This window comes from Adiantum capillus-veneris, chromosome 18, assembly GCF_014529385.1.
Source record: "Adiantum capillus-veneris isolate H3 chromosome 18, ASM1452938v2, whole genome shotgun sequence".
Classification (NCBI taxonomy): domain Eukaryota; kingdom Viridiplantae; phylum Streptophyta; class Polypodiopsida; order Polypodiales; family Pteridaceae; genus Adiantum; species Adiantum capillus-veneris.
Window position 1 is genome coordinate 32,512,451 of NC_140948.1, and position 9,946 is coordinate 32,522,396.

General features: G+C 41.0%; 1 protein-coding gene across 1 annotated transcript; it reads right to left on the reverse strand.

Annotated features, from left to right (window-relative positions):
* Positions 1-1,741: 1,741 nt before the first annotated feature.
* Positions 1,742-4,125, reverse strand: LOC147435447 (chalcone synthase 5-like). Its single transcript, XM_086488516.1, has 2 exons — positions 3,219-4,125; positions 1,742-3,047 (listed from the first exon to the last, which is right to left on the reverse strand). Exons 1-2 carry the CDS (start codon positions 3,445-3,447, stop codon positions 2,029-2,031), a joined length of 1,248 nt encoding a protein of 415 aa, XP_086344642.1. The 5' UTR covers positions 3,448-4,125; the 3' UTR covers positions 1,742-2,028.
* Between the last annotated feature and the right edge of the window lie 5,821 nt (positions 4,126-9,946).

Sequence of the window (9,946 nt, forward strand, 5' to 3'; positions counted from 1 at the left end):
TCTCTCTCTCTCTCTCTCTCTCTCTGACATGTTGCCTTGGATGCAAACAACCGCGCGTCTTCAACAAAAATCTATCCCTCTCTCAACGGACTCCTGACGCACGGTAAAACCCCCCCCCCCCCCCCCCCCCCCCCCCCCCCCCCCTCTCTCTCTCCTCCACGTGACAACCGTGCCTTTTTTTCCCTCCAACCTACTTGAGCATCTTAGTAGATTCTTTCTAATGAGACCTGCTTGCAAAATCGTTCGGACATACTTGTACAAGCTACGGTGAGGCTCCCAATAGTTTCTCTTTCAAACTTATAAGTGGGGTTTTTTGGGGGTGGCGGGGGCAATGTAAGTCCCACTCGAGGGGGGAGTGAGAAAGGGGAAAGATAAGAGATATATTGGAAGTGGAGGATCATATATTCTCTCTATGAAATTGATGAGTCACATTTATCTCCATTGACATATATGGTTAGAGCTCTTGATGGATATAGCAAATGACAACCTGGCTAACATAATATTTGTGATTCCCATGTGATATCAATTGAAAGTTAGTCTTTGATATTACTTTTCCTACAAATTACTCACTTAGACAACAATTGAGAATCACCTACCAACTACTTCTTGATTTTCTTGTTCTGTGTTGGGGTTATTTAAGGCTTAGGAATAAGAACAACCCCTTCGAGATTTATTTACAAAAACTAATGCTAAAAAACCATGGAGGAGAGTTTTACTACACAAAAAATTCAACAATCGTGTGTTTTCAAAGAATCATACAAAACTATGATATTTTTTTTCACTACACCTCTCGTAAGCGTAAGAAAAAGGGGGGGGGGGGGGGGGGGGGGGGGGGGGGGGCTGGTGGTGGTCATAATCATCATATGTTAGTGACAAGTAAGGGGTTTTCTAAGACTCTCCACTCATTGGTAGCTTGTCCTTTTCTATAAGGAGAGAACCCTTTTCTGGGGAGAAAAAATTGGCATGAATGCTTTATCTTATTGATGTGACTCCCTCCAGGCAGGCCATGTTGGTTGAGGGATTTTTTTTTTTAGAGGCATGTAAATCAATAGCACACTTGGAGCTATGCCTAAAAAACATTCTAGCATATGGAAGGAAGTGCTCCCTCCAGCAAAGCAACAAGAGCAAGATTTTCCCTTCTTAGGATTTCTTGGGGTTGAAGGAGGTGTGTTGTTCCTAGGATCTTCACCTCTTCTTGAGAGGCAGGGGAAGGATAAGGCGACGTTGAAGCTTTAGAGACCTTCTGAGTTGGAGGGATTCTACCAAGGAATTAGATACCCTTGACACATTCCAATCAGGCATCTAGAAGGTGTTTGTAGCTTAACGGTGTCATGAAGCCCACATTATAATTCTTTGAATGATGCTATCATGAACATCATTTGGGAGGTGAAGTTCCATGAGAACTTTTGAGTGCCATCTCATATTGAAGTATTTATGGGGATTTGATCCCAACACTTTGTCAAGAAGGGGCTATCAATAGAATCGGTGAAGGGTGATGCTATAGTGAAAGATTGGTGAACTTGAACCACATGGGAGCAAGAGTAGGCTCGATGCAACCCATAAACAATCATGCATGAAGACTTGAGGAGAAAACTGTTAAAGGTGAGGAGACTTAAGTTAAGGCTTCAATCAAGTGGCACAGATCACATAAGTACCCCATCATCGCTCGAGCCTCATGGTTTTGTGCTACTTGAAGGCAAAAGCATTGATGGGAATGAACGTCGAGGGCAAATAGGTCTTTACATTCGGATTATTTGTTTGGAATAAGCTCACACATATCCTTGCAAAATATTGTGTTTTTGCAGTCATGAACTACATAAAATCTTTTTTGTAATGAACGTTTTTGGTGAAAATGTCATAGAGCCAAGAAAATAGAACCAATTGGATAATTTGTAGGTAGAAGCAACTCTAGAATCTTATCTCTGTATGCTAAAGAAAATTTTTCCCACTTAGGGACTAGGTCTTAATTAGGTTGGGTGGCTATATTATCATATGTGAGATGAAAAGGCTACTTCATTAGAAGTGAAGTTAGGGAAGAGGAACACTTCGAAGAACAACAGCCTCACAAGTGAGGCCAGGACCAAAGCCAAGTACAAACCCCCATTCATGCCCCTCCCCTGTTGTGGAATGCTTTTGCTTCATTGATCGCTTGCGCATCTCATCCACCACAAAGAACACAGTCGCACTTGACATGTTACCATATTGATCAAGTATATGCCTAGTAGCAGCCAACTTGTCCTTTTTGAGGAGAAGCTTCTCCTCCATTCGATCTAAAATTGCAGGTCCCCCTGGATGTGTGATCCAAAACATCTCATTATAGCTAGGAGCTCCTAGGCCTTCAGATCCTTGGTTAAACATCTTGGTAAAGATATTTTTAAGTAAGGAGCTTATGTTTTTCGATATGATGGCGGGCACATCTTTAAGAAGGTGCATGACAAGGCCAACCTCCTTGAGGTGTCCCTCAATGGCACCATCACTGTCGGGCAAGATTTCGGATTCTGCCCATTGTATTTCATAGATTGGCCTCTCAAGCTCAGGGATAGGATCTGAGCCTATGATCATCGCTGCGGCACCATCACCAAAGAGGGCTTGGCCCACAAGGCTATCTGCGCGCGCCTCACTTGGTGCACGAAAGCTCATTGTGGTCATCTCGCTACATACCGCAAGGACACGAGCACCCTTTGTGTTCTCTGCTAAGTCCTTGGCAAGTCGTAGCACAGTGACACCTCCAAAGCACCCTTGTTGATAAAGCATCACTCTCTTGACATTGCTACGGAGGCCGAGGAGCTTAGTGAGTGCCCAATCTGCACCAGGCATATTGACCCCCGAGGTGGTGCAAAAGATAAGGTGGGTTATCTTAGACTTGGGTTGTCCCCAATCCTTGATGGCCTTGGTGGCTGCTTCCTTGCCAAGCTTGGGCACCTCCTCTACTACGATATCATGGCGCACGTCCAAGGAGGGCTCCCAAGGCTCACACAAACAAGGGTTGGCCTTTAGTATGTCCTCATTGAGGTACAGATGTCTCTTAGAGATGCCGGATCGATCACCTGCAAATCATAAATCATCATATTAGAACAGAGAGAGGAGTTACATGTGTGTGTGTGTGTGTGTGTGTGTGTGTGAGAGAGAGAGAGAGAGAGAGAGAGAGAGAGAGAGAGAGAGGAGTTACATGTATGTGTGTGTGTGTGTGTGAGAGAGAGAGAGAGAGTTTATCTTACACATGCGCTGGAATTTGGCCTTGAGCTCCGTCTTGTGGGCACTATGGGTGATGTCGAAGTAGAAGTCGGGGTAGTCCTGTTGCAGGAAGACGGACGAGGGCACCGCCGTGCCTATGCCCAGCACGCTTGCAGGCCCCTCTGCTCGCTCCACCATCTTCCCCACCTTCTTCATCATCACATTGCCGCCGCCCATCGACTTCTCCTGCACGAAGTTGGCAGTTGGCGCCATTCCAGTTCAATGAGGATTCAAGAGCTTCTGATACTTAAAAGTGGAGTGAGGGGGGTTCGCTTTGATGCCTTCCCTTGTCGTCACTTGTTTGCAGTTGTAAATACCTTATCCCCACCTCCCGTCTAGCGTTTTGGTAGGACCAACCCCTCCTTTTTGGCTCGTCCTAGGCTGGCTCGCCTTCCCTCTCTCTCTCTCTCTCTCTCTCTCTCTCTCGCTCGCACATGCAATGCTGTCGGCGTAAAAAAAGGGCAAAAATCATGCTTGGCCCACCGTCAACGGTGCACACACGTGTCCATTTGTATCGCAGAGCCATTGACACATGATCATCGTCATTGGGATTGAGTACCCCTGGTCCTAACAGTCACTGTCGATGAAGCACCGTTTGCTTGGCGGGAGGGTCCTTCATTAGTTTGCAACTTCCTGCACTGTGTCACAACGCTCTCTCTTTTCCTTTCTCTCACTAGAACGCCTGCATGTGCTTGATAAGCAAGGATGGCCTCCGACACAAAGCATTGACCGCTTCTTCACTGGATTGAGCGCTTTATAAGCTCAAGAAAAAAATGAAGGGACCTTGTAGAAAATTTCACGTGACTTTTTTCCAATTGTGCTATAGATAATTGAAAGTTTCATGTGAAAAAAAAATCACTTTAGAGTATATAAAATAATTGAAAGATCTACATGTTTGATATGGCCATTTCAAGCATATTGTTGTATACAAAGAAAAATATGCTTTTGCTGTATTTGTGAGTTTTAGAAAGTGATACATTGCATATCCTTTCCATTGAGGACTCACGGTGGCAAGTAGAAGGGCTTTGGTATGAAACAATTCTTGAAGCATTTTAAATATTCAAAATTGCTTAAGAGAAAACTTTGATATTTTCCATTAAGCATTCAAAACCTCAAATAATATCAAAATTTTCACATAGATCAACTAAATGTATCAAAGTACGCAGTACATACACAATTGGGACACCTAAAACCTTGATTTCAATGTTACTATAGGGAGAACTCAATTTTTTCAAGAGTTTTTGCAAATTAAAAGTTCAAGATAGAGTTCAAGCAACGAAACTTAACTGAGTTTGGGAGCCGAAAAAATGCATAGTCTCTTGGTTTCAACATATAAAGTCATTTGTAGTTGTCAAACTGCACTAGAATAGTCCCAATTCCATGAGGGGACCTTTGGAAGACCAAAATTATGCTCTTATTAAGCACCTGTTCAAGTATGAAATTACATCTATAACTTGCGTGTGACTTGAAAACTAGTTTTTGAAGGGAATTCCATTGTTTTGTAACACTAAGTACTAACACTTGGCTTTTATAAACATAAAACTAAAGTGCATGTGCGAGAGTTGTGTGTGTGTGTGTGCAGCAATGGATAAGAGAGAAGAAGAAAGGAGACACAGGTTTGGGTGGACTCCAAACACAATGGTGTTAGGGTTATGAATCCTTATTCTTTTATGTAGAATGAATTGTCAGTGCTAGTTCACGGTTAGCTCCGGTCACCCAACACTTAGGCGCAACACATTGGGCTTTACCACCCCATCAACATCCCACTTAAAGGACAATGTGCCTTTAAGCTAGGGTGACAATGTATATATACATACAATACATGTAGACAATGACCATCATCATCTACCGAATGCCCATGAGTGCCCGACAATGTGCAAACCGCTCTGAAAGTAAGCCCTTTGTTAGAGGATCAGTAGGATTCTCAGTGGTGTGAATCTTGGCAAGCTGCATCGCTTGTTCTCAAGCACCTCACGAATGAAGTGATACTTCACATCCACATGCTTTGTCTTTGCATGAAACACTGGATTCTTTGCCAATTGTATAGCACTTTGGCTATCACAATGTAACACATGTATCTCAACATTGATTCCCAAGTCTCCCACTAGCCAACCAAGCCATATAGCTTCCTTACAGAAATCTTCTGAAGCTGCAACATATTCAGCCTCTATAGTAGACAAGGTAACACAATCTTGCAAACGAGATCACCATGAAACTGCATCTCCAGTGAATTCAAAAACATAGCCTGAAGTGGACCTTCTCTTGTCCAAGTCTCCTGTATAATCTGCATCCATGTAACCCATTACACATGCTTCCTTTCTTCCAAAGCAAATGCACATGTCTTTTGTACCATTCAAATATCGAATAACCCCTTTTACTGCCTCCCAATGTTTCTTGCCCGGATTTGACATATATCTGCTAACAACTCCCACTGCAAAAGCAATATCAGGACATGTAGCAATCATAGCATACATCAAACTCCCAACTGCAGATGAATAAGGCACTTGTGCCATTTCAACCTTTTCCTCTTTAGACTTGGGGAAATTATTTTTAGAAAGTTTCACATATGGAGGCAATGGAGTACTCAATGCCTTTCCCCTCTCCATATTGAAACGCTTGAGCAATTTAGCAATGTACTCAGATTGAGACAAATAGACCGATTTCTTGCATCTGTCTTGCCTAATGCACATGCCAAGGATATGACTTGCTTCACCCATGTCTTTCATTTCAATGTTTGTATGTAACTTTGACTTCAAAGCTGAAATCTCATCCCTGCATTTCCGAGCAATTAACATATCATCCACTTAAAGGACCAAAATCAGCAAACTACCATCTTTAGCTCGCTTAGTGTAGAGGCAATGGTCCATATCGCTACGTTTGTAGCCTTGAGAGAGCATGAAATGAGTAGAATTTAAGATACTACTCCGTTGATGAGTGTTTTAGACCATAAAGAGTTTTTTCTAACTGACACACCAAATCTTCATTGCCCTTTTCAACAAAACCTTATGGCTGTTGCATATAAATTTCTTCTTGAAGATCACCATGCAAGAACACCATCTTGACATCCATCTGGTCAAGTTCCATGTCTTCTATAGCGACCAACGCAAGTACACATCGCAGAGTAATCATCTTGACAATACCCTGTTGCTGCTTAAATCCTTTAGCAACAAGTCGTGCCTTGTACTTGGGTTTATTATCATGAGGTATAATTTTTTGCTTTTACGCCTATTTGCATGGTAATGCCTTTTTACCTTTAGACAACCGAGATATACAACACACTCCATAACTTATTTTTGAATTTGAAAAAAAATTGTTGATCAAAAGTAAATTTTTGTATCTACCTTGCGATTTTGACTTGCAACTGGTGTTTTGATGATTTGATCAACTTTTAATTAGTTTTGCTATGATGTCCTTTACAAAACTTGTCACAAATGGTTGTCAACTACTCACTGCTCAAATCTCAGCTCCATACGATCAAGGGGGACATGGACCGCAATCCATGTTTGACCACATCTAAACATTAAATTTGGTCAGTTATATGCTTGCACCCTGTAGATGTTAGATTTTTACTTATTTCTAAAATTGGATTTCAAAAAGTCCAAAAGGCCCAAATTTTGGTCAAATTCCAAGGACTTTGAAGGGTTTTCCCAATTTCTTGATTTTGAATGAGTTTTTTGTGTCAATTTCTTCCCAAAAGTGTATATCCAATGATCCAGAACCACTCTAGACCCAACTTTCGGAAGAGGATGGGGTGTAGGAGGGCCTCTTTATTTGCCACAAGCTTATGGAGGTGATTAAAATTTTGAAAAATAGGTATATGCCATGTGTGCAAGAATGGTGGGTGTGTAAGAGATATGTAAGAGTGGTCAAAGGATGAAGTTTCCACCCCAAAAAGGAGGTGGATAGTTTTATGATTTTTGGCCTTCTATAACTCCCATGTATGATCTTCGATTTGAGAGAAGATCATAGGTCTACAATCTACGTGTCAAGCTCTTTCCATAGATATGCTACATGGTATAGTTTTACCTGCTAGATTTTAAATTCCATTTTGGGGAAAAAACTTTGAATTCAAATAAACTAGCCGTTTTGCCTGTTTGAATTCAAAAGCTATCCTTTGATTACTTTCTTTATACAAAAGGTTTGATTTTCTTAAACTACCAAATAAAGTTGTCCTCCTAGACCCCATTCTCTTCCTAATGATGGTATCAATTCCTAGCCAAAATCTCATAGGGAGTCATGGATCACGATCCATGTTCCTACACCAATTTGCATGAAACTTTCCAAGTCAACTCTCCTTGGCTTGGTTTACTCCATTTTGCACTTATTTTTAGATTTGTTTCAACTTTTTGAGTTTTGACCATCAAATTGTTAAATTTTTAGAGTTCATGGTCTTTCCTACCAGAATATGATTTTGATAGTTTTTTCCATGAACTTTCCAGCTCAATTTTATGGTTTTAGATGTTACCTAACCTACTCCTAAGTACTAAAATGAATCCTATGAACAAAAACACACAAATGGTGCAAACTAAACGAAAAATGAAGATGGAACAATACTTTCAAAGCATTAAAAAAAATGTAGAGTGAAATGATTTTGTATCTCACTTACAACTCCCAATACCTCTCAAGAGTAGATCTAGAAAGTCTTTGACTTCTAGCCTCTACAAAGCACTAAACCCCTTGTGTAGATGCATGACTGTTAAAGTGTAAATGTAATGGAAATCAAAATCATAGGTCTCAAAAATAAAAGCTACAACTAAGTCACTCACCAGCTAAGGATCCTCTCCCCAACAACAACTCCAATGTTAGCGGGTTGCTGCGAGACGGACATCTGTAGCATAGCTATCTGGCACAAACATAATGTCAATACGCAGGGAAGTGACTCAGATGGGGCACGAAGACTCTTTGAGGGTGTCAACCTCAAGAAGTTAACCTATGGAACTAAGCTATCTCTAGCACTAACAAATCTATCACTCTCAAATCTGACAAACTGACTATATCCTATGTCACCACTCTCGGTCTTCACGCCATTTTGGCACTCAAACAAAGTCCAAATGCAAAGAAACCTTAGGAGGAGGTCTAAGAAACCTAGGGAACAGTCCTAGAAAGTTGGTTATAATCCAACAAGGTACCAAAATCACGATCCATCATGATCAAGGTCCTAAAAATTGCAACAAAACATATCAGAAAGGTCGTTTTATGGTCTACGGACACTCTGCTAAGGACGAAACGTTAAAAAAAAACCATAAAGCACTCAAATAAGCCAATTTTGCTCGCAAATATGTAGTCATGAGAAACAACAAAATTGACAATGGCTACACTTAAATTAAAGAGTAGTAGACAAGGAGCACAATGTAATAATTGGAATCAAATTCGGATTACTATAGTTGACCTTGATTTAGTTTTTCTTTGAAAGCAACTTCCAAGTTTGATTCTTATGCAACGAGTCCATTTGTGATTGCATAGCTTTCTCCCACTTTGCCTTATCATCCATTGACATGGCTTCCTTATAGCAGGAAGGCTCTCCGCAATCTACCAACATAATGTAGTCCAATGAGGGAGTAAATCTATCAGGAGGCCTTGAAACTCTTGTAGACATTCTAATAACTGCTTGAGCCGATTGTCCCTTAGCAACATCTTGTACTACATAAGGATTCTGTACTTGTTGTCTGACATTAGGCACTTCAGCCCTACAACTTCATCTTCTTGGAAGATAACTCTCCTGACCTCCACTGTATGCACAGGCTTCTTATGCATCTTTTCGTCATTGAAGTATACATCATTGCTACGAACTATCTTTTTAGCTTCAGGATCCCATAACGGAAATCCCATCTCGCCAGGATTGCCATAGCCAAGAAATATGCATTACTTTGACTCAGGAACCAACTTGCTTCGAAACTCCTTTGGAACATGGCAATATGCTTCACAGCCAAAGACTCTAAGATGCTTGTAAGAAGGTGGCTTCCTAGAGCAAAGCTCTTTAGGTACCTTCTCATCTAAAGCCTTGTAAGGAGATCTATTAATAAGATGGACAACAATTGTTAACGCTTCCGCCCAAAATACATTAGGCAACTCTGCATTAGACAACATACTACATAACTTCTCTTGTATGGTAAGGTTCATCCTCTTAGCAACACCATTTTGTGGAGGGTTTGTGGAGTAGTCAACTCTCTTTTGATGCCTTTGAAATCACAAAAATTCCGAAAGTATTTAGTGACATACTCACCACCATTGTCTGACCTTAAGCACTTGACTTTCTTGCCAGACTGATTCTCCACTAATGCCACAAAATTCTGGAATTTTGAAAGAACTTCATCCTTCCTCCTGAGAGGATATACCCACACTTTCCTTGAGAAGTCATCAATGAATGTAACAAAGTACAATGAACCTCCCATGGATACGTTAGGCATAGGTCCACACACATCACTATGCACTAACTCTATTGGCTCACTTTTTCGAGTGCTTCCCCTTTTGTGTGGTGACTATGTTTGTTTACCATAAAGACAATGCTCACAAACTGAAAAATCTGAGAAATTGAAGTTAGGAACCATGTGCTACCACTAAAGAACCTTTGGTGATCTTCCACAAACTATCACCAAATGTGCAGTAATAGCCTGCGTCATCCAATTGTCCTTTACTAATCAAGCTTTTGGTAAGCTTCGTCACATGTCTCACATTCTTGAGCATGAATGAAGAACCATTCTAACATTTCATA